Consider the following 23,604-nt stretch of genomic DNA (forward strand, 5'->3'; position numbering starts at 1 on the left):
GAGGGCGACGTCGTCAGCAACAAGGACATCAACGTCACCACTGCTGCTCTTCATCCCGAAAGTGGGCGTACTTGTTTTCAACTTAGGGCCCCTTCTAACCACCTAAACCAGAGATTGTTGGCGGCACCATCACCAACCCCGCGAGCGGCCAAATCCGTAGCTTCCGCATCAAACGTATCGTCGATGAGCGTTCTGGCTCGGATACGGAATCGGATGGCGAGGATGAGGACATCAACAGCGTCGTATAGTGTACCTACAGCAGTCGCACATTGAAGGTGTATATTCCAAAGCAATGTATCTCATCGTTCGCGTTATGCGATGCCCTCAGCCAGATTTCAACATGGCCGGTTTTTCGGACATGTTCAGCCCTGGCTCCCTACCACTCTTTTTCTACATGGGCACGCTTTCCCTAGCGTCCAGGCAATCTAATCTGTGCTTAATACATGCGTGCTGCCGATCCCATCCACTGGCGCCAAATGGACTGGTGGCAGTGCCTGAGTATATACCCGGGATCCCGGGCATGTTGCGCATCTTCTCATATTGAGCGCCCACACTGCTTTCCTACATGCGCGGATTTCCGCTCATGTTCAAATGCACCAATATGTGGCCTCATCTATATTGCATATCTGGGTCGTAAAGTATAAAAGCTGGACATGCCCGGAAACCCGGCCGTGCGAATGGAGTGGCGACCTAGTATCCCTGGAATATTTGGAGTCAAGGCTATATGAATCGGCGCTAAGGGTGAAATACATGGCGCTTATGCTAGCCCTACCGGCGCCTCGTCTACCCCTAAGGCTAGGAGCCTCTTCAAAACCCCCTTCTATGTCGTGTGCCCACTGCTTGTATCCATCGCGACCCTTGAGCACCGAACCCTTGGCGACGGGGACAGTGTCCATGAGTGGTAGCGTGTAGAGGATCTCGAGGGTATCGTCTAGAGGGACGAGAGTGGGTGAAGGCGGAGAGGGAGTGTGAACGACGATAGGATAAAATTCGAGGGGACCGTAGACGTAGGAACCGTAGAGCAGAGCGTCTGGGGTGACGTCTGCTTCAAGGACTTGCTCGACTTCGAGCGAAGAGTGGTGTGAGGAGATAGGAGAGGGAGGAGGTCCGGTTGCTGCGGCCGAGGGAAGTGGAGAACCTGGCGCAGTGACCGAAGTTGACGCAGGAAGCGCGGGAGCGAGAGAAGATGAGAAGGATGCTGCGGATAATCAGGAGCGACAAGTCGTCCTGGTACGCGTAGATTAGCAGGTCTGTGACCAAAGTTTGCTGGCGCGTTGATATCCCGATGACGGTTAGGACACGGTTGGAAGCCGCAAGCGTAAAGATCTTCTTCTTCTTCGTCCCAGTGACAATCTTCCTGGTCTCGTGTGTCAAATACGTGAAAACAGCGGTAGCAATGAAGATCACTCGGAGGAGTGTTCTCGTCGAAGACAGGCTCAGTGGAGGAGTCGTCTGAGTGATCCGATGCCACGGCTAAGTCGGTTGAAGGTACAGAGAAGCGCGATGTTGAGAACGATATCCCCTACTCGTGGAGAATGAGCACCCGTTGGGGCAACCTCGCTACGAAAGCCTGTCGGAAGGCCTTGTGGAGGGTAGAGGTGAAGACGGAGGAAGAGGACTGCGAGGGTAAAACCCAAAGCTATGTCCGACTGAAACCGTCCACGAGTAGTCGATGGGGAGATCTTGAATCGTTGGCGAAAGGTGAAGCGCGCGTTGCTCAACGTAAGCAAGCTAGAGCGCAGGGCTCATAACCTGATGAACTCTGAGTAAGGCAGGGACCGACTGTAAGCACACGAAGAGGAGCGATCCTCAGTCAGTGATAGAACGACTATATTGAGGGCATAAGTAGTACCTGTAAGCACACGAAGAGGAGCGACTACAGATACAGTAAGCATATGTGTAAGGAGCGCATAAGAGTGTAGGTACTTACTCCTCAGTCAGTGATAGAACGACTGAAGAGCAGTGCGAGCCAGAGTCCTCCCTATATACTGTCCAGGAGTAGCATACGTAAGCAGTGATGGGAAGACATATATGGCGCAGAGGTCAGACCGAACAGAAGATGGTTACAGGGCTGTGCGGGCTGTGCGCTCAAGACAAAGAAAGTCCGTAAGTGGAACAAGGGAACAAAGAGAGAAGCGTAGAAGAACGGAATGGAAGAGATAAGGAACTACAAGGCAGTGAAGTGACATATGGAAATATGGGAAGTCTCTCACAGAGTCCATGTGGATGCGTAAACTGTCCTAATGTACGTATGTTCGATATCCAATGTTCAACAGCATGTCGCAGATGACCCGCCTCTGAGGCTAGTCCAGCCGCTAACGTCGAGATGCATGTGGTATCAACGCTCGTGAGAACTGCACAGAAAAAAGTACTTGTCTGTGCCTGCGTTCACAGAGGAAGGCTTCGATAATGATTGGACTGTACCCGCGGTAATTGACGTGTGGCCGGATCGCAGTTGTTCGGAGTCGGAGTCATCTGAGGCAAGGTCATCACGTCTGCGCTCTCGAGCGGACTCCGGAAGCTCCCCCTGAATGTGAGTTGACAGGGCCTTGGTAATACCGACGGCGCCACATCTACAACCATCCCAGAGCTAGTTTCTTTGGCTCGGACGGACTAGACTTGAGGATTTGGAGGCGCACTGGGCCCTGTGGGCGCCTACAACCAGCCCGCTGACATAACAATGGCACCCAAATTAAGCGTCCCGACGGTCGACTTTCAGTTCGGCCGAGCCACTTATTCAACATCCACAACCCAGGTCCAGAGTCTCCCGAAAACCCGAGCGAGACAAGGCAGCCTTTTATCCCGCATTGCTCCACGAGGCTGTGGTTGTCGGTGAGTCAATACTTCTCTGTGCTGTCCATCCGCTCCTATGACAAGTCGCTCATATATCTGCTTCGAAGCATGCAGGACTCATGGCCCCGATGAAGCTTGCCATCGTCGGTGCGGGGCCGTCCGCGTTTTACGTGGCATCGAGGCTGTTGACGTTGGTTCCGCCGTCCAGTGCGCTGGCGTCGTCCATCAATATACACATGTACGACCGCCTGTGGGCGCCGTACGGCCTCGTGCGCTACGGAGTAGCACCAGACCATCCTGAAGTCAAAGTACGATCAATAATGGTTGAGTATCTCGCGCCACTGACACACGCGTAGAATTGCACACACAAGTTCGACGCAACGGCCAGGGACCCTCGTCTCCGTTTCTTCGGCAACGTGAACATCGGTGACGCGTCACTCATCCCGGACGCCCTCCCCGTCCCGCTCGAGTCCTTGTTGTCCCATTATACTCACCTCCTCTTTGCCTCTGGCTCGCCCGTCCCGACACTGCACCCTGCACTCCCGCCCTCGCCCTTCTGCCTCCCCGCGCTCTCGCTCGTGCACTGGTACACCCAGCACCCGTCGCGCCCCGCGGCCCCGCCCCCGCTCGAGCGCACGAAGCACGTCACGATCATCGGCCAGGGCAACGTCGCGCTCGACGTCGCGCGCATGCTCCTCACACCTCCCGACCACCTCGCCCGCTTCGACGTCCCCGAGCCCGTCCTCTCCGTCCTGCGCGCGTCCGCCGTGGAACACGTGTCCGTCGTCGGCCGCCGCGGGCCCCTCCAGGCAGCGTTCACCGCCAAGGAGCTGCGCGAGATGCTCCGCCTGCCCAACGCCGCGATGGCCCCGCTCCCCGCCGCGCTCCTGCAGCCGCCCCCGGGGGTGCCGACGACGCGCCAGCAGACGCGCTTGCTCCAGCTTCTGTCCAAGGGCCCGGACAACGCGCACGGGTCCGCGCCCAAGAGCTGGGCGCTCGACTTCTTCCGGCAGCCCACGGGCCTGCTGGCCCCGCGCGCCCCAGGGAACCCGTCCGCGCGCCCGCTACTCACGCTCGCACACACCGCGCTCGACGCGAGCCATCGCGCGGTCCCGACGGGGGAGACGAGCGCGCTGCACACCGATCTCGTCGTCACCGCGCTCGGGCACCGCGCGGAGCCGGGCGCCCCGTGGGCGGACGGCGTCGTGGGCGGCGCGCACGTGCGCACGCGCGGGGCGAGGGTCGTGGACGCGGGCGGGCGGCTGGTCAGGCGGGTGTACGCGAGCGGGTGGGCGGCGCACGGGGCGCGCGGGGTGCTCGCGACGACGATGATGGACGCGTACGCCGCGGCGGAGACGGTGTTGCGCGACCAGTTCCCCGACGCGTTCGGGGGCGCCGACGAGGCTGCGGAGGAAGAGGTGGAGGTGCTCCCGCGCGCGGTTGCAGACTTGGACGCGGTGCCGCCAGAGGTCGTGGCCGGGGTCGAGGCGGGGAAAGTGACGCAGTTTGGGGACTGGGAGAAGATCGACGCGGAGGAGGTCGCCAGGGGGAAAGCATTGGACAAGGAGCGCGAGCGGATGGTGTCTTGGCAGGAGGCGCGCGAGTTTTTGGCCAGGACGAGGGCGTAGGCCCTAGCCACGTTGACAAAGTAGCTACCACCACTCTGCATCTCACTAACACATAATCCGAGCTCTGCATTTCTGTGCTCCCCTCGCTCGTCTGCATTTCCCCTCCGTCCGTTCACGAAGAGACGGTGCGTGCTCTCTATTATAAACCAAACCCGAGGGAAAGATAGAGTTCTCCAAGGAACATCTAAGTTCTTTTTCGCTCGCCACTTGTCATATCCTACGTATGCTGTGCAAGACTCGCGCGGCGCGGTGCCGCGTGCGCTTTCATGTCTCCGGCTCTGCCGTTCTTGAACGTTGAACCGTTCGCCTTCGAGATCCCGCCAAGATAGAGACGCGCGATGCGAAGCCTTGCGGAGCGCGAAGATATTCATGGCAAGCATCCCCTGGCCGGAGCCCTCAGGCCTCAGGCCCAACGCGAAGCTTGGGCGCATCGCCGCATCTGTTGTATCGCCGTTCTAAGACATTCTGTTGCGCAAGGTTCAACGTTCAGCCAGGGCAAGACATGGCATGTCGCGCGTGGCCTATTCTGAGCGTGCGCACATGGTAGACCAGGCCCGTCCGTCCGCGGCATGTCTACGGCGTGCGACCGACATCATCGCTCCTAGCGCCCTCGACAGACACTGGGTAGTATACTTATTCGTATGTAGGTGCTCACTCTCCCTGTGCTCGTTTTCCTTCGTCTGCCCCTCCACGCCCAATACGACTCCTTTCGTCTTTCTTGTTGCTCGCCTTGACCCTCTTCCTGCGCGGCGCGTCCACGAATGCCCCACCACCGCCGCCACCACCACCGCTCGCGCCGCCCCTCAACCGCGATGGCGCGCGTGAGCGCCATCGCGCTCGCGCTCTGCGCCACGACGTCGCCGCTCGCCGCGCACGCGCAGAAGCTCTCCGACAGCCAAGTGGACGGAGTCGTGCAGCGGCTCGCGGAGGGGGCGACACACAGGTGCGTCTCTCGCTCTCGTCGCGCGCGACCAACCGTCAGCCGACATTCTTCCACCTGCTCTTCCCGTCCGCCCGTCCGCCCTCGCTCCACCCGTCCGTCCGTCCGCCCTCGCTCCACGCTGGCTGCGGCAGCTGGGAGCTCGGCACGCGCGCCCAGGCCCTCCTTGAACTCAACTCGCCCGCCTACTCCGTCCTCACCGCCAACGCCGCCGTCCCGCCCTCGTCCAACGGCCCGGTCTCGCTCTCAGACGTCCTCGGGATCGCCAAGTCCGTCGTCGCGAACCTGACGAACACGAGCACCGTCGCGCAGCCGCTCATCAGCGGCGACGGCGCCGCGGGAGACCCTGCAAGCCTCGGCGTCGCGGTCTTGATCGCGAACCTGACCGGCCAGACGGGCGAGGACTACGGTGGCGCGGCGGCTGACCAGCTGCAGTACTTGCTCGAGAAGGTGCCGCGGACGAGCGACGGCGCGATCTCGCACAGGGTGAGCCAGGTGCAGCTCTGGTGAGTGTCTTTCGCGTCTCTTGCGTCTCAGCCCTCCCCGAGCCCTCCTCTTGCTTCGACGCCGCGCGCCGGACGTGCATCGCGCGGGTTGCCCTGGCCGCCCGTGCGCAAGCCATGTCTCGTTCTCATCTCTGGGTTCCTTCCGCATCGCCCTATCCGCTGCGCGACGGTGCGTCCTCACCGTGTGTGCCCAGCCATTCAGATTCCGACATTTTCGGTTCCGAGGCTTTTCGTCGGCTGATGATCAGCCCGAGAAGTGCCCGCTGACCTTGATGCCTCCCAGGTCAGACTTTGTGTACATGGTCCCGCCGTTCCTGGCGTATTACGGCGTGCTCTCGCGGAACGAATCCTTGATCCAGGAAGCGTACGTTCAGTGCCAGCTTTATCGGCAATACCTCCGCGACGACGCTGCGGGCGGGCTCTGGAAGCACATCCTCCTTGGGGACTTCAACGACGCAGGGCATTGGTCTACAGGTCCGTACCATTCTATTCGATAGCGAACAATACTGAAGTCTGCTCCAGGGAACGCATGGGCTGCGGCGGGCATGCTGCGGGTGCTCGGGACAATCCAACGTTCGTCGTACGCCAAGGACTTCACCGCTCAGCAGAGCTCTCTTGTCAGCTGGGTCTCGGAGATCCACGACGCGATGTACGCTCACCTCGTACGTATCTCTTGTTCACGGCAGAGCGTAGTGCATTAGGGCTGACGCACGCGCGCAGCCGTCCAGCGCGCTGTTCAACAACTACGTCGACGCCAACAACTCCTTCGCGGACGCGTCGGGCACAACCCTCCTCGCCGCCTCCGTGTATCGCCTCGCGCTCATGGCGGGCGTGCACACGCACCTGCCCAACGCGGAGAAGAGCCGCACCGCGCTCTTTGGGCCATCCAGTGGCTCGTCTTCATCTTCTGCTTCCTCGTCCTCGTCCTCGTCCTCGTCCTCGTCCCCCTCCTCGCCGTCCTCTTTAGCAGCGTCCAGTAAGACATCCAGCGCCTCCGCAGCACACCCAAGCACCACTGCTCCCCCGTCGTCGCTCGCGCACTTTGACGGCGACATGTGGCTCACGCCTGTCGTGAACCCGAACAGCTTCGGCGACGAGGGCTCCCAGTCGCCCGAAGGCCAGGCGTTCGTCGTCGAGCTCCACTCCGCCTACCGCGATTGGGTCGCCGCAGGCTCGCCCGGGGCTAACGCAGCTACTGCGCGCCGTGCGCCTGCGCTCGCTGCTGTCGCTGCCGTCGTGCTCGCGATGGCGGTCGGGCTCATTCACTGAAGGCGTCGGCCGGTGGTTAAGGGCGTGACGTGCGGGGATTTTACTGCGCTTCTTTTATCCATTTTCGGCTCTTTTCGGCGGTCGAGTGTGCTCGTTTGTATTGCACTACGCTGTGGATGTTTGTGGGCGCCGATTGGACGATCTACATTGTTGTCTGCTCACACTCGTTTACCCTGCTATTTTTACTATAATGCGAGATGTTTACGAGCTGCATAGGACGGACACTCTATTTGTACAAGCACTTTCCTCGTAAGTAATCCACAGGGCGCTCGGCACACCCAAAAGTATGTAGTCACATGAACAACGTATTAGTGGCGGATCGGTGAGAGAGAGAGAGAGAGAGAGAGAGAGAGAGAGAGAGAGAGAGAGAGAGAGAGAGAGAGAGAGGGCAGTTCAATCACCTCCTCTACCGGAGGTGATCCCGGAACGCTACTTAGATAAGCACGGCAGCACGCCGACTCCCGCACTGTCCTGTAGACGCCGCGTCGTCCGACGAGTGGCCGCATGAGCACATGTCTAATATAGCATACACGTAAGTCACGAAACTATTGAAGCAGTGATCAGCCACCGCATATATGGAAAGTATGAATCAGAAGGTCTGCCATCAATGCCATAGCAGCCTTGTCTCCGATCCACGCCGCCAGCCTACCGATGTCCCGTGACGTCATGCGCACGAGTCACCACTTCTAGGGGTGCTCATGTCGCGAGTCACCAATCATAGGGGTGCAGGGGAATGGGAATAGGAGCACCTACACACCAGACGAGATGGGGGCAGAGGACGGGAGGGAGAGAAAGTGAGTGAGAAGTAGGAAGGCTCTGAAGGAGCAGGACAATAGTCAAGACATCGGCGCTGAAGCGCAGGGAAACGACACGAAGGACCATAGAGTAGGACAACTCGCGAAGACGAAGTCGGCGCTGATGCTCAGGGAAACAGCACGACGGCGATAATCGCGTAGGGATAGGATGAAGCTCACCCGTGGAGCTGCCGATACAGAGTCTTGAGAGCGTCCGGGACAGTTGTGTAGAAATCAGCGCTGATGCGCAAGGGAATCGGCGCTGATGCGCAGGGGAATCGGCGCTGTTGCGCAGGGGAATCGGCGCTGTTGCGCAGGGGAATCGGCGCTGTTGCGCGGGGGAACGGCGAGGAGAGAACGGCATATAGTGCGTACCGGGCGCGCGGGAGGCTCATAGAGAGGTTGGAGGGTGAACGAGAGAGAGAGAAGCTGGGACGGCCGATCTCTTGCTGGGTGCTGCTGACTCCTGTGGGCGTTCGTTGACAGAGCACATCGAAGGTCGGGCACAGACGAGACAGACAAAGAGGCGTTCAGGAGCGGAGCGGCGATGGTCGCGAGTGCTTTGGGTGAGGTTTTGACCCGTCGAGGGGCGCGGCGGTATTGTTTTTGCTTTCCTGGCAATTCTAATATTGGCGCTAATCGCTCTCGCGCGCCCTGGCTCGCGTTCGGCGCGTGGCCCCGACGCGCGCCACCGTGCCTCCGCCGCAACTGCTCATGGATGCGTGCGCGGGGCGGTGGCGTTCCAAAGGACCCGCAGTTCACGCCTGCAGAGGAGACGCGGGGCGCGCACCGCGAGCTGCGTGAGCGCGAGCTCGAGCGTACGCGAGCGGGCCTGGCGCAGATTCCACCCTACCTTTCGACACGGGAGCCACGAGAAGCGCGGCAACGCTTGTTCACAATACGTTGATCACAAACCAAATGAAACTACAAGGCACATAATCAGGAGCAAGGCTCCATAAATATCTTCAAAACAGGGCTTGATACTGACATGTGCACACACACCCTAACTTAGCTTACACCCATCCAGACCTCTGAGGGTCGTCACGAAATTCTCCCGTATGCGCCAGCCTTCCTCGTCTGGATAGATAACTGTACGTACAGCCTACCAGAGGGCTCCGCCCTCACGGGCGATAAATGGGATACAAGCAAGCACGGCACGATAGACAAGAGTACAAGACGCGAACCAACGACGTAACTTACCCCAGTACCGACTAGTGCACGACAGAAACCGATATTTGTAGTGCCTTCGCACTCTCTCTAAATTCGGGCGGTGGCATCTGTTCGGTGATCGTCACCGTCATCTCCCCCGCGCACACACGCTCGTGCTCGTCCGCGCCGTCCGCATTCGCGTTCGCACCGCTCGACGAGGCCGGCGCGGACATGCCCAGTGTCTCGGTGGGGGGCAGCGAGAGCGGCCGCGGCGCGAACAGCGGCTCTGCGATCGTGCTCCCCGTCTCCGGGTCCGCGATCGGCGCGAGCCGTTCCGCCTCCCCGCTCGGGCCCGCGGCGGACACCTCCTGCGCGGCCGCACTGGCAGCGGGGGCGAGCGTGAGGCACGCGCAGGGCACGGAGACCGCGGCGCGGCGCGGCGTGTTCGACGGGTCGAGCTGCATGTTGTCGAGGCTGGCACCATCGTCAGCCCCAAGCGATGAGAAATGAAGAAAGCACTCACTCGACCGCGACGTCGACGCACAGCGCGATGTCGTGTAGCGTCTGCATCAGGACCGCGTCGTCGACCTTCTTCCCGACCACCATCCACATGCCGCGGAATACCGTCTTGCCCATGATGACCGGCAGCTGGCTCTCGTCCAGCGCCTCCTGCTGGGATCCAGAACTTGAACCCGATGTCGATTGCGCAGGTTTCTCGATGATGGTTCCACCCGGGCGCGCGACGAGCGCGGCACGCAGGGCGGCGAACGCGGCCTCCTTCGTCTGGAACTCCACTTCTTCGTCCTCGCCGTCCTCATCCGCCACGCGTACCGTGTGCCGCCGCCGCCGCATTCGGCCCAGCCCCTGCGGAGCCCGCTCGCTTTCCGCGATTCGGTCCTCGCGCCGCTTCCAGGACAGCGTTGCCGCATCGAGGTAGTGCTCGCGCGGGGCCGCTGCAGCCGCCCGTGCCATAGCTGTGCGAGGGGTCAGTGGAACTTCTTTGGGAGCTTTACTCCGAGGGCGGGGTCGGGGCTTTGGGGGTTGAGAAGTGGACGCTGACCCAGCGCGACTCTGGGATCCGGCACCGGTTCGGCTCTTACTCCTGACCTTGCTCGCCGACGCAGTCGCAGATGGGGTACGGGCGCGAGAAGTGCTTGCGCGAGTCCCGCCCCCACGACCGCGGCCGCGGCCGCGCCCACGCCCACGCCCACGGCTCGCAGTGCGTCCGCGGGGGATGTCGGCTTCCTCGTCGCTGACACCCACGACGTCGATGATATCGTCCTCGTCCTCGTCCGGGTCCCGCAGTGGCTCCGTGTAGTCGTACGTCGCGCCGAACGCAGACACTGACGCCTGCGACGTTGAAGCCTGAGGCGGTGGCCACACCGCGTCCTTCCGTGGCCGACCCCTGGGCCGCTTCGGCAGTGTGCTCGCACTCCCGCCCATCACGGCCTCGCGCTCCAGCGTGCTGCGACTTTTTGAGCTTGGGGGCCGCCCGCGACGCTTCACCGGCGGCGCGTTGGGGTTCGCGTTCGCGTCCCGCCTCAATGGCCCCGCCGATTGCGACCGCAACCGCTCCTGCGCCTCGCGCTCCAGCGTTGCCCTGTTTTTGCTCCCTGGGGGCCTACCACGCCGCCTCACCGTCGGAACCGGTCCCGGGGGCGCACTCGTGGCGTACACGTTCAGAGCCGCTTCCGCGGCAGCTTGCCGCTCGAGCGCGTCTGCGAGGGGGCCGATGTCGACGGACTGGTAGTGCGGCAAGTGCTGCGATAGCTCTGAGCTGATGTGTGGGGCCGCGCGCGAGCCCGTGCGGGACTTTGAGCGCATGCGGCTGGCGGCGCGGGAGGCAGACGCGGAGGGCAGAGCGGGCTCGGGGGGAGGATTCTTGCGTGGACGGCCGCGGGGCCGTTTAGGTGGCGCCTCGAGTCGCTCGTCTTTGTTCTGTGCCGGTTCTTCCTCGCCGTGGTCGCGTCTAGTGCGCGAGCATGACGTACGAGAAGGGGACCGCTTGCGTCCTTGCGTCGTGGAGGCTACCCGGACGGATGAGCGCCCGCGCGCGGACGTCGACGCGGCGACGTCCCTGTGTGACACCACGGGCTGCATAGCTGAAGACCCGCGTCCGCGGCGTCTGGGCAGGGGACCGGCACTGGAGGAGAGTGCATTGTGTGATGGAGAGGGGGTCTGGTGAGCGTACGCGGAATTGAGCGCGTTCATCAACACGGTGGATGGGTTCGTCGGTGCGGGTGCGGGTACGGTGCCTTGAGAAGTTGTGGAGGGCGTTGGGAGCGTGGCGTCGTTTGTTCGCCGGGATTGGCCTCGGATGGACGAGGCGCTTGCAGCGAGTGTGGCGGATGGCTTGCGTGTGGACGATGGACGCGGTGCAAACGGAATTTCGACGTAAACACTAGAGAATGACTTACGCCGCGTTTGGTGGGGTGGCGGGTCGTTGTCGGTGGGCTCAGCTGCAGAGACTATCCTGCGTTCGGCTGCCTTCTTCGTCGGACTGTCCTCCTCCTCCCATTCTGAAGGAGACACACGTGCAACTGCACACAGATGAGCCGATGGGTGAGGTTTATAACAATCAATACTCACTGTCATGGGCGTCGCCTCCTTCGTCGCTGTCGGGCACCACCTCTTCCTCTCGCTGGCTCCTCGCGCGTTTGTACGAGTACGTCTTGTATGTATGCGCCGAGCGGGCCTTGGGCGCGTCGAACACGTCTCCCCGCTGAGGGGTCAACGGGGGATCTGGATCGGGGACCACGGGAGAAACATTGCGGCGTTTGCGTTTTCTGAGAACGGAGGGAGGAGGATCCCCAATATATGCGTGAAGTGAGACAGGCATGGGGACCGCGAGTGCAAGAGTTGTAGTGTAGCGTAGGATGGAGAGAGAGAAGGGTGGCGAGCTCCGCCATTTTGTGAGACGGCGGGAGCAGATGCGTCCAATATTCTCACGCCGTGTGCGAATGGGTTCGCCATAGAATAGTTATATAAGTATTGATGGGCATGCCCGCCTAGCTCAATCGGATAGAGCGTCAGACTCTTATCTGAACATTTGAACTATCGGGTGTATCTGAAGGCTGCGAGTTCGACCCTCGCGGTGGGCTAATGGAAGCTTTTTTTGGATTTATACTCACTGTGTTACGCTTGGTGGAAACCACACCTTGACATGTGATACTTGCTCGATACTTGCAACTTGAACCTATGGTCTCGTAACTTTTATGCGACAACAGCCTGAAGTTTATGCTGAAACGCGGGCAAGTATAAGTAAGTAGTCGCGTGGCTAGCTACGTTTCAGGACGGCGCGGCTGGCGTTGGGGCTGGTCAGCCTCACCAGGCCCAGGGCGATAAGCGTTTGACAGAAGGCTGGCGTGCCTGAGAGCTAGAACCCATCATCGGTAAATAGCCCGGGGCACGAACCGCTCACCCGCTCCCCTCCGACGCTCTCCCTCTCCCACTGCGACACCCTCCGCGCGCACGACGGCAACGCTTGCTTCAGGTCCCATGGAGGGGCCCTCAAGCCTCCAGGCCGGAGATTCTCCACATACGCGCGTGGGCTCGTCCTACCTCGAGGTGAGTTCGACTTTTCTGCTGCGGGGATACGGTACATTCCGCAAGAGACCTCCCTATATGCGTCCCGCGCTCGTCTGGTTGGGTACCCTGCTGCACCTCCCGTGGACTCTCGACATTCACGGTCAGCCACGACGGCGGGGCGAGCGCAGCAACCCGAGGACGTTGCAAGCGCGCGTGCCGCTTGATCAGCCCAGGCCGCTGCCCAGCTCCCGCGGGGTTGGTGGCGCTCCACCGCCCATCATCCACATCTCCGGTGGGAGCAGGAGTGCCCAGTCCACCGACGGGGCTGTCCGGCTGCAACGGACGGCGTCATCGTGCGACGCGCTCCAGCAGGCACAGAACGCGAGCTCGCGTCGCCACTCCCGCTATCTTCGTCTTCGCCTGGCGTCTGGACCGTCGGGCGCGAAGCCCTGCGCGCGCCCAGGCGGTCCTCGTCGTGCTTTCCTCCTTGCACTCCTGCAGCCTGCCCCGGGGACGGGCCCGTCCTTGTTCCATGTTCCATCCATGGCGGGCTGGGCGCGGAAGTTTGCGTGGTGGCGCAGAGCATATGGCGCACCCATCCGCGCGCTGGCATTTCCTCCTGCGCTCACACGCCCCGTCGCGCGCAGATAGCGCGGCCGGTCAGCCCATCGCACGGCGCGGCGCGGCGGTGGGCAGATTGCTCCCGCGACTGACACCCCATCTTCTTGTCCGCGACGCTCGTCTTGAACCCAGATTGCGTTATGTACAGGACAAGGCACTGACCCCTTTCGCCCCCTCCCTTTCAGACCCTCGCCCCCATCATGCCGGCACACATCTACCACGCCCACGATATGCCGAGGTCACCCGCGTCGTTGCACGAAAAGCTCTCGGTTGAAGTTGAGAAGCTGCACGGTGCGCACGTTACATCCATTGCCTCCTGAATGTCGCTCATCTGTTCGATTCCGATCTGCAGCCCTGCACGATCACGAACAGCACTATGTAGTGCCCGACCCGGACTATGATGATTGGGACGACCCGAACATAGACTCAGATGTGGTATCGCTTGGTACGTCTTCTCTTTCGGTGTTTCCGGAGAGCTTGGCGTAGCGGGTAGATGTGCGGGGGAACCATGCACCCGCAGCTCGGCATCAAGATGCTGCGATTGCGCAGTATTCTTTGTGGGAGCGCCTAACGGTCCACATTTCGCCTTTGCTCGATCGAATGTTAGTGCCAGGCTAATCGTTACGATGACGCAGACGACGATTCACCATATCCAGAGGTACGCTCTGCTGTCGCGAACACGGACGACCCGGACATGCCCGTCTCCACGCTGCGCGCTTGGGTCATTGGTCTGGTGTGGGCGATAATCCTGCCGGGTATCAACCAGTTCCTCTTCTTCCGATATCCGTCGATTGTAGTCACTGGAGTATGTGCCACTTGCCTATGGCCAAACCAGCCTGCTCACCCCGCCTCAGATCACCGCGCAGCTGCTCTCATACCCACTGGGTAGATTATGGGCCTACATCGTTCCCGGATACCGGATATTTGGTGTCTCATTGAACCCCGGGCCATTTTCGATGAAAGAACACGTCTTGATTACGATAATGGCCAACGTCGGTTACGTTTCTGCATACGCGGTACGTGCTTACTTGCACGGTCTTTGCACCTGTCTGACCCTCGACGCAGACAGATATCGTCGCGGTGCAGCGTGTATTCTATGGCGAGGTGTACAGCTTCGGATATCAGTGGATGCTCGTCACTTCCACGCAACTTGTGAGTACACTGTCGTCGTCAGAAACACTGTTACCTGACATGCCCAGATCGGCTTCTCCATCGGAGGCGTCGCCCGACGGTTCCTCGTCGCGCCCCCGTCCATGATCTGGCCAGCGAACCTCGTCACATGCGCGCTCTTCAACACCCTCCACTCCCAGCAGTACGCCGGTATTGGGAGCCGTGGCGGCATCACGCGCGAGTGGTTCTTCCTTTACTCGTTCGCCGCCTCTTTCCTCTGGTACTTTTTTCCGGGGTACCTCTTCCAAGCGCTCAGCTACTTCAACTGGGTATGCTGGATCGCGCCCAAGAACGTCGTCGTCAACCAGCTGTTCGGATACTACACCGGCCTCGGAATGTCCGCCGTTACCCTGGACTGGTCGCAAATCGCGTACATCGGCTCGCCGCTCGCGACACCGTGGTGGGCGTCCGCGAACGTCGCCGTCGGCTTCGTTCTCTTCTTCTGGCTGCTCTGTCCGATCCTGTACTACACCAACACGTGGTACGCGGCGTTTATCCCGATGTCGACACGCTCGAGCTACGACAACACGGGCGGGACGTATGACGTTACCCGGATCCTCACCCCCGATCACACCCTCGACATAGACAAGTACAAAGCGTACTCGCCCCTCTTCCTCTCCATGACGTTCGCGATGTCTTACGGGCTCTCGTTCGCTGCCATCGCCGCGACCATCGTCCACACCATCGTCTACTTCCGCAAGCAGATCTGGATCCAGAGCCGTCGCTCTCTCTCGGAGCAGCCCGACATTCATGCCCGGCTCATGTCACGGTACCCGCAGGTTCCCGACTGGTGGTACTCTGGAATCTTTGGTACACTCTTTTTCTCCACTCCAGCGACCAAGCACTCACCTACTTCTCTCCCTCCCAGTTTTGATGTTCATCTTCGGTGTCATCGTGATCGAGGTGCAAGAGACGCAGATGCCCGTCTGGGCTCTCGTACTAGCGTTGATGATCTGTGAGCAACCTACGGCATATTTCCGGTCACAGATACTGACACCTTCCTAGCGTTTATTTACACCATCCCGGTCGGCATGATCCAGGCCATTACGAACCAGCAGATCGGACTGAAGTACGCACGGGAGTAACCGCGATCCTACACTATACTAATCCGCTCACAGCGTGATCACCGAGCTCATTGTTGGCTACGCGCTCCCCGGCAAGCCGATCGCGATGATGCTCTTTAAGACATGGGGCTACAACACCATGGCCCAGGCGTTGCAGTTCACGTCCGACTTCAAGTTGGGGCACTACATGAAGATCCCACCGCGCGCGATGTTCTTCTCCCAGGTGGTCGCCGCCGTTGTCGCCGGCACCGTGCAGCTCGGCGTCCAGTCCTGGATGTTCAGCAACATCCCGGACATGTGCCATCCTCGACAGCCGGACGGTTTCATCTGCCCCTCCACCGAAGTCTTCGGGACCGCTTCGATCGTCTGGGGTGTGATCGGACCGCAACGGCAATTCTCGCCGGGGCAGATCTACCATTCGCTCACGTACTTCTTCCTCATCGGCGCCCTCTGCCCTGTCGCGGCGTACACGGCGAGTTTGTGGTGGCCGCACTCCTTCCTGCGCTATGTCAACTTCCCCGTCATCTTCAACGGCACGTCCTACATTCCGCCCGCGTCCGCGGTGAACTACGTGCCCTGGACGATCGTCGGCTTCGTCTTCAACTTCTTCATTCGCCGCCGCCACTTCTCATGGTGGACCAAGTACAACTGTGCGTGTCCGCTTTCTCCTTCTCTTTTCTCTCCTCTCCTCTCCTCTCGTCGCCCCAATATCTCCTCCTTCGCCTCCCTCTTCTCACTTCTCAGGGAGATCTTCATCGCTAACGCCGCACCTCGACAGACATCCTCTCCGCCGGGCTCGATGCTGGCGTCGCGATCTCCATACTCGTCGTCTACTTCTGCCTTCAGTACCCCGCGCACGGCACGCTCGGCACGAGCACCATCGGCTCCTGGTGGGGCAACACCGTCATGACCAATACCGCCGACTACGGGCCCGTAGGGAGCGGCGTCCCGCTCACCGCCGTCGCGCCCGGCGCAACCTTCGGGCCCTCGAGCTGGTAGCGGTCACGCGCGGTCCCGGCGACGTACGGTCATGCGGGGATTGACTCGTTCTTATTTTGTTTCGTCGCATCGCGTCGTGGCCGTAGTTGTTGTACTTGTAGGTGTGCTCCCTCTCTCTCGATTATCGCCTCCATTATTGGGCCTATGCTTCGCTTTGTACGCTCTCGTTATCAATGTCCAGACGCTTGTAACATAATTACCGACCCCCATCCTACCACCACTACCTTATCTCTCCCCGCTGTCCGCTATACCCGGACCGAGGTCCATGGGCTGATACATACGGACTTCGGTCGCTTGTATAGAGGCGCACCCGTTGGTTTTCCCCGGCGCCTCCGACGGCGGACGACACTAGTTGTACCGTTTGTTACATAGCGCAAAAATTAAACTTGAATAAACATCGACAACAAAAACGACGACGACGACCGAATGGCGGCCGCGGCGCGGCACGGGGGACGCCTGGCCGTGGAGATCCTGCAGACTGATCATAACGTCCGTGTTACGAGCACGCTCGACATAGATTGGAAGAGAGAGATAGCACAACATAGGTGACGGAAGGCGGGGTGCGGAGAACATACGGAGAGGTTTCAGAGAGAGCGGAGGGTGCCGGGGGGGCGGACGCCCTCACGGGAGGGTTTGAGTGTCAGAAGAATCGCTGGTGCTGGGTACGGAGTACGGACGAGAGCGTGTGGTAAAGTAAAGTGAAGGGCAGCCGGAGCAGCCTGTGGTATCTTCTGAAAGGAATGCGGTGAATATGTACGATGGTGTAGCAGTAGCAAGCCGCGCCTCGCTTTTCCCGTGAGGCGCGCATCCAAGACAGTGAGACCCGTGAATAGCAGTGAGAAGACGGTAAGCAGAGGCACGGGGTCCTGTGTGTGATGTGTGTGATGACGATGCTGAAGGGAACGTACATGTACGAGTCACGGGAAGGTGCGAGGGGCGGTAGTAGCCGGGGTGTTCACCGGTGCTAAATACGATATGATATTTCAGAGACGACCGACGCGAGCGAGACAAAAGGGGTAGGGCTGGCGAACGTTCAAGGGAGCACGTTCAAGGGAGCGTCTCGGGCGAAGGGCGTGAACGCAAAAGGGCGGAAGGGCGGGCGAGCGAGCGACGAAGCTACTCTTCCTCCTCCTCCTCCAGGACGTTGTGAAGGGGAGCGCCATGAACGTAGCGGGTGGGAAGATCGATCTCAATATCTTCGACGCTCACCTTGTCGTCCGTCGACTCGATCTCCGGGATGTCTACCACGGCAGGGGTGGGGGAGGGATGGGGGGAGGTCTTGCCGTTTGACGCCGTCAGCGACGCCTGCCGGACTGGGAGGCGCGAGGAGGGGATCGGAGAGCTGCTGTTCTGACGCTCACGCTCACGATACATCTCGATGAGCGTCGCGGTCTTGCTCGAACCCTTCGTAGGAGGCTCAGGCGCCTCCGGTTGACCATGGGGGTCAGGGAGGGCGCGGAGGGGCTTGGCTTCTTTGGGAGCGGGCTTGGGCGGCTCAGGAACGACCTTGGGTTCAGGCTCGTAATCAGACGCCGTCGACTGGCGGTAGCTCGACTCGGAGTCGTCCACATTGAGGTGGGCACGTGTTTGCACCGTTCCTGCGGCGTACGGATTCTCCGTGGAGGTGTCGCTCTCGTACGACGGTCTTGATATTTGATCGCGAGGGTCGTCGGTGAGAGTTGGCGGACGACGCTCTGGGTGGAGGTCGAAGTAGCCAACTCGCCTCCGGGGCTTGACCTCCGCGTCGTCGTCCGCGCGACCGTACCGCACTGAGTCAGAGTCTTCGCGCTCGAGCATCGAGTCTTGCAGCGTGTCCGTGTCCCCGTGAGGGTCTGCCACGGGCTCCATCCCCTCGTCTTCGTCGTCCGAGAAGCGTCGTCCACGAACCCCTGCGAGGACCTCGGAAAGCTCCTGGCTGGCGAGCTCAGGGTCAGACCGGCCGCCTTTGAGGGCCGCGTGACGCATCTCCGCATCCTGGCCTCCTATACGCCGGCTGTTCGTCGCGACGAGGATGTCTACCCATGCGTCGTCCTTCGATCGCCGTCGACTGCGCTTGTTGGAACCTTCTTCCTCGAAGCTCGCGATGCGCGTATCGAAGTCGACCTGCTCGTATTCCGTCGGTGTGAGACCGGCGCGTTTCGGTGGTGCGGGGGAGGAGGGGAGACCCGGCAGTCGGAGACGAGATCCTTTCTTGGGCTGCGGCGAGCCGTTCTCATCCTTGGGGGAGACGGGTGAGTCGCTACGGAGGGTATTCATAGCCCTCGACAACGGGCTAGTCACCTTGACGAGAGGAGGTCCGGTATGAGCCTCCTTAACAGGAAGTGGAGGAGTCACGGCTGCGACGCCCGTTGGCTTCTCCCGCTTAAGGGTGATGACCTTGGTCGAACTACCGTTAGAGCGCAACAGGCCCTCGAATTCAGCTTCGCGGTAGCTGGGAGTATGTGGGACTGCGCCGAGAACGTACGGACGGCCGTTGAGAGTGGCGGCGGGCTTCCATTGCTTGGACTTGTTGGTGGAAGAAAAGAGTGAGGGTAGTCTTCGACGCGCGCCGCCGGCCGAGGCGACGAGTTGTTGCCGGTATTCGAAGGGCACAAACTCCTCGAAGAGAATGAGTGTGGTGGCCGTCCGCGGATCCGCAGTCCCTGACACAGTTGTTCGTTGTACCGGAAGAGCCTTGAACTCGACCTTCACAGCGCATATAAGAGGCTTGTGCGCTCAGGTGATGTTGCACGGAACTCACCAATGCCCAATTGCACTCTCTGTCCGTCTCCACCCTCCGCTCGTCGTCCATCCACCCTCCTCCATAGATGAGATCGCAGAACACGTCCACGAACGCCTCCTCGATGACCTCTTCACTCCCAATGACCGGCTCTGTATCCCACCCGAACGCAGGCAACGCCTTCTGCGTCTTCTTGAGCTTGCGGTGCATTTCCGCCTGGTTAACCGGCCAGGATTGTATGGTGTTGGCGACCGGGGCGCTGAATTGAAGGGTGGCGCTGAGGTGGGCGTCCGAGCGCGAAAACCCCGCCGACGAGAAGTCCTGCCAGTTGAGCGTCGCACGCTTCGCGGCTCGGGCCTACCATGGTCGCAAGATGGTTGGGGCTTCAGCACAGACAAGAAAGAAAGAGGGGAAGAGGCGTACCGCGCGTGCACCCTCGGTGAGATCAAACTGCAGCTTCTTCTCGTCCGTCTGCGTCCCGAAACCCATCGCCTCGAACTCTCCCCACTTTAGGTCGGTCAAACTCCGGAACCGCTCCTCGCCTTCTTTGTCGTCGAACAGTGTCGACGTGACGGAGGAAGCGGATGAGACTGACGACGACAGGGAAGGGGGCAATGACCCAGAAGAGGCCGCTGCGCCGGTGTCTGGATGGAAGTTGGACCCGAGAACCATGCGCTTCTTGTACGAGTCCGAGTATCGTGGGGGCAGCTTGAGGGTCGGGGGAGAAATGCGGTCCCACTCTCGTGAGCCAGCGAAAGCCATCTCGCCTGCACTGGAAGTCGCGTTCTTCGGCCGGTACGCCCATGATGCGGTGGTCTTGACGAGGTCGGGGGAATACATTCGCACGTTACGACGCACGCTCATGACGCGGACCGTGCGTGCGCCGCGCCGTGGTTCTGGACGCTCGTTCTTGCCGATTAGGGGAAGCATTGAAGGATAGCCCTGGATCCAGGCCTTGAGGCGAGTGGGTACGCTCCCAGGACTCGACGAGCTGGCTTTGGCGTCCTGCCAGCGAATGAATGCAAGGATAAGATGTTCGGTCGCTATTGCGGCGCGGAGATAGTGAAGATATGCATGGTGGAAGTTGAGCGTAGACGGTCCCAGCCCGAACAGTAATGGCCCAAATAGTGGAGACAAGGTCGGAGGGGTGTGTCCCGATGACGCCGAGTGGGCGATGAAACGGCTGAGCAGTGTAAAAAGGCCGACCAAGAGAAATTGCAGTTGAGGCTCGAGACGGTCCAAGAATGCTGAGAAGTGCATGCCAGGGTAGTTCATGGCTGTAACGAGGACTGATCAGTTCCGCTGAACATATACCAGCGACCCCACTTCCACCAAGCAAGCAAGACATTTTTCATCCCCTTATGCTTCCGCCGACTAGACGCGAGAATATCCTAATACTGCACGGGGTATCTAGACCCCAACAGCACCACCCAGCCTAATCCTGTGCGCATATAGTGGGTGCAAATGGTCCAAGCACTTCCGCAATCCACAATCCCCGAGCTATGCGCATTGTCGCATGACAAACAGGCAAGGAAGAGAGCGAAAGCTCTCCCATCGTGCCTGGCTGGTGATGGAAGCTGGCGATGACCGGCTCTCCCACAGCCGCAGCGGTCCCCAGTGGCTTGGGCATAGCGAGAACCACCCATGCCCCGGAAAATTGCCACGAATTACAACCTCCGTCTCGCACCAACATCCAGCACCAACAGTGCACTGGGCGGCACACGCAGGAGGTGAAACTCTGCGGCGCGTTTCCAAGCCCACGTCGCCCCGGAGCCAACGCACAGAGCAACGCATGCACTCACCGGCTTCGGAATCTCGCCACTGGAGATACATGTCGTACGAGACGAGCCCACGCACTTCCTGCCCGTTCGTCCACCGCACGACTCGCGCTAGGCCCCATCGGAGGGTCATTCCGAGTTCGGGCGGGCCCGCCAAACGCGCCTCCTCCCGCCACTGCCTCTCCGCCTCTCCCGACGGCTTGCTGCACGTCTTGAGGAAGACTTGAACCAGCCTCTTCACGGACGTCGCGGAGACGTCGAGGGCGAGGGACGAGAAGATGAAGGGGACGGTGAGCCCGCGGGTGCCCAGCTCCTCCCCGACGACGTCGACCAGCCGGGCGATCTCCTCGAGCCCGAGCACGACGTGCCGCTCGAACGAGAGGTAGCCATAGTCGTGCGTGGGGGCGGCGAAGGGGGAGTCGTCGTCGGTCTCGTAGCGCGGCCGATCGAGCACGAGCGGGAGGAAGCTGCCGTCCGGGGGGCCGTAGTCGACCGTCGGGTCGTCGTCGGGCGGGCGTACGCCGGGGCGGGGCGTGGTCCGCCCGCCACCGCCGTCCTTTTTCGAGCCTTTGCGGTTGGCGGTGAGGCTCTGGTCGGGGCGGCCGGACCCGCGGCTGGGGATGCGCCCGAATTCGTCGTGCGCGCCCGCGCCGAGGTCGAAGGCCGTCTTCTTGTTCGGGGTCGAGGTGGTCCGCGCGCGCGAGAAGATGCTCGGCATGAAAGGAAGGAGGGGGGAGGAGGAGGGGCTCGAGCTCGTCGAGGTTGTGGTGGTGGGAGGCAATTGATGAGTTAGGCGACCCACGCGGCGGCGGGGATTCTGGGCCTCGCCCCGTCGTCAACGCCGCAAACGCCCGCCTTCCGTCCTCCGTCCCGCTCCCGCACAAAGACAGTGGCCACCTTTGCCCCGTCGAGTTCCGTGCCATCCTCACGTCCGCACGCGACCCCTCGTACGCCTTCAATGCCTACCTTGACACACAGCATGAATGGAGTCGTAAGATCTCAGACGATTCTCGTGACTACGTAGTGGCAGATATTATGATACAGTAAGATCGCTTCCATCCTCCAATACAAGCACATAGTCTCTGGTCGTGAACAATGAGCCGTTACGCTACCCCCGCTTCTGGTCCGTTGCAGGGGGAGGGCCGGCAGGCGCTTCGTACTGGGGAAGATGTCCCGGCGGTGGGCCAGCCGGCGGAGCGTAGTTGTGCAGGTCTCCAGGCGGCGGACCCACTGGGGGGCTGTACTGCGCATAGTAGGAACTCGGGGGCGACTGCGATGATTTCGGACACACGGTGTAAGTGGGCATGGGGTACTGCGGCGCATAGCCATCGTTCGGTGCGGGTCCCCCTTGGTAGGGATAGTACCCTGGCGCGCCTGTGGGGTAGCCTGCTGGGGGCACTGCGCCAGACACCGCCGAAGTGTTCACATAAGCGAGGTTACGGCGGCGCGAAGCCCTTGCTCGCATGAGGCGGAATGCGATCAGAAACACAACCAAGGCAACGACTACGATTGAAGCAGTCAGGCGAGGGGGGCTCGAAAGGGAAGTAGGGTACGTACTTCCGGCGACAGCGAGCCCAATGCGGACTCCCGTGGACAACGTACAATGCTCTACTCCGAATCTAGAACAAGCATGGGTATGTCAGTCTCATACGAAGCCACATGAGACCAGTGGGAGCAAACGGGATAATCTGCAAACACACATCCGCATTCATCTCAACTTCAACGCGTTATACGCACATGCCCCTTATATCCCCACGTGTTTGGATGCCCCTCCCCACCAGGTAGCACGAACACAATACCAGGCTCGGGGAAACACTCACCGATCGAAGTAACAGTACGCATGTGCTCCTGGGAGTGACGAGAAGGCGAGGATCGCCGCAAAAACAGCCGTGTATCCTCCAAATTGGACGCCTGCGCCGTACCGCGATCAGTGACGTCGTTCTCGCCGGTGCAGAGAATGAGAACGCACTCATGGGCACGTGCAGAAAAGCTGAGTAGATGTGCTGGTGAGGAGGGGGAGGAGGGTCGATAGGGTGGTGGTAGTACGAGGACAGGGTGCGTAATGCTGAGCGCAGCCTGAGCACGCGGATTATGTTCTCGGCGTTCAAGTCTCGGCGACTTCGGTGGACACAGCCCGCTTCCAAACGCGGACGATCATTCCGGGTATGTAATATTCTGGCGTGGGAACCGCCACTGCCCTTCCCGCATTTCTCCGAGCAGGCTTGGCACGCAGCGCTTAGCTTTGATTTGCTCGCTTACATACCACTCGTTGAACCACTCCAGTCGTTGAACGGTAAGTGAATTAATGGCGGGTCAAGACTGTTCTTATGCTATGCGTAGTTGAAGTTGACCTTTGTTGTTTTTATACACATGCCACTGCCGCTTTTTCCCTGTGACCCCCGGACGCGAGCTTCAATTCAGTGCTGGCAATTTGCGCGGCGTTTCAGTCCGAGCTTGTCTCTGCTTTGCCCGCCCTTTTGAGGTGCGTGCGGCTTGACCTACACGCTGTCCTCCAGCGCGCCTCTGATGGGTACGGGCCAGCGCTCATACTATTTGCAGAGGGCCGAGTTCCGAGAAGGTAGCCGGAGACAAATGGCGAAAATAGCGCAACACCCCAGAGGCCACCCCCGTTCCTGCCTCGGCCCT

The 23,604-nt window shown here is 60.7% G+C and overlaps 5 protein-coding genes and 1 non-coding gene across 6 annotated transcripts; 4 read left to right on the forward strand and 2 right to left on the reverse strand.

Annotated features, from left to right (window-relative positions):
• Positions 1-2,912: 2,912 nt before the first annotated feature.
• BXZ73DRAFT_57139 (ferredoxin/adrenodoxin reductase) lies at positions 2,913-4,421 on the forward strand (the record flags this gene model as incomplete). Its single annotated transcript, XM_048021544.1, has 2 exons — positions 2,913-3,101; positions 3,150-4,421. 2 exons carry the CDS (start codon positions 2,913-2,915, stop codon positions 4,419-4,421), a joined length of 1,461 nt encoding a protein of 486 aa, XP_047871385.1.
• An 812-nt stretch (positions 4,422-5,233) lies between these two features.
• On the forward strand, positions 5,234-7,136 carry BXZ73DRAFT_57128 (Six-hairpin glycosidase-like protein; the record flags this gene model as incomplete). The annotated part of the gene is made up of 6 exons (XM_048021543.1): positions 5,234-5,364; positions 5,496-5,867; positions 6,151-6,341; positions 6,390-6,529; positions 6,588-6,808; positions 6,878-7,136. The coding sequence occupies 6 exons, from the start codon at positions 5,234-5,236 to the stop codon at positions 7,134-7,136; spliced, it is 1,314 nt and encodes a 437-aa protein (XP_047871386.1).
• A 2,005-nt stretch (positions 7,137-9,141) lies between these two features.
• On the reverse strand, positions 9,142-11,918 carry BXZ73DRAFT_82831 (uncharacterized protein; the record flags this gene model as incomplete). Its single annotated transcript, XM_048023791.1, has 3 exons — positions 9,142-9,553; positions 9,603-11,619; positions 11,669-11,918. The coding sequence occupies 3 exons, from the start codon at positions 11,916-11,918 to the stop codon at positions 9,142-9,144; spliced, it is 2,679 nt and encodes an 892-aa protein (XP_047871387.1).
• Positions 11,919-12,081: 163 nt separating this feature from the next.
• Positions 12,082-12,180, forward strand: BXZ73DRAFT_t208. Its single transcript has one exon. It is a non-coding gene; the product is annotated as a tRNA-Lys (tRNA).
• Positions 12,181-13,428: 1,248 nt separating this feature from the next.
• BXZ73DRAFT_108054 (OPT oligopeptide transporter) lies at positions 13,429-16,461 on the forward strand (the record flags this gene model as incomplete). Its single annotated transcript, XM_048017055.1, has 10 exons — positions 13,429-13,519; positions 13,581-13,673; positions 13,864-14,033; positions 14,083-14,244; positions 14,294-14,380; positions 14,428-15,208; positions 15,267-15,353; positions 15,404-15,467; positions 15,517-16,112; positions 16,241-16,461. 10 exons carry the CDS (start codon positions 13,429-13,431, stop codon positions 16,459-16,461), a joined length of 2,352 nt encoding a protein of 783 aa, XP_047871388.1.
• Positions 16,462-17,577: 1,116 nt separating this feature from the next.
• On the reverse strand, positions 17,578-22,931 carry BXZ73DRAFT_82833 (uncharacterized protein; the record flags this gene model as incomplete). Its single annotated transcript, XM_048023792.1, has 9 exons — positions 17,578-19,146; positions 19,202-19,537; positions 19,604-20,457; positions 20,983-21,668; positions 21,761-21,924; positions 22,190-22,461; positions 22,561-22,577; positions 22,779-22,869; positions 22,928-22,931. The coding sequence occupies 9 exons, from the start codon at positions 22,929-22,931 to the stop codon at positions 17,578-17,580; spliced, it is 3,993 nt and encodes a 1,330-aa protein (XP_047871389.1).
• Between the last annotated feature and the right edge of the window lie 673 nt (positions 22,932-23,604).

This window comes from Epithele typhae (assembly GCF_022376455.1).
Source record: "Epithele typhae strain CBS 203.58 chromosome Unknown BXZ73scaffold_138, whole genome shotgun sequence".
NCBI classification, from domain to species: Eukaryota; Fungi; Basidiomycota; class Agaricomycetes; order Polyporales; family Epitheliaceae; genus Epithele; species Epithele typhae.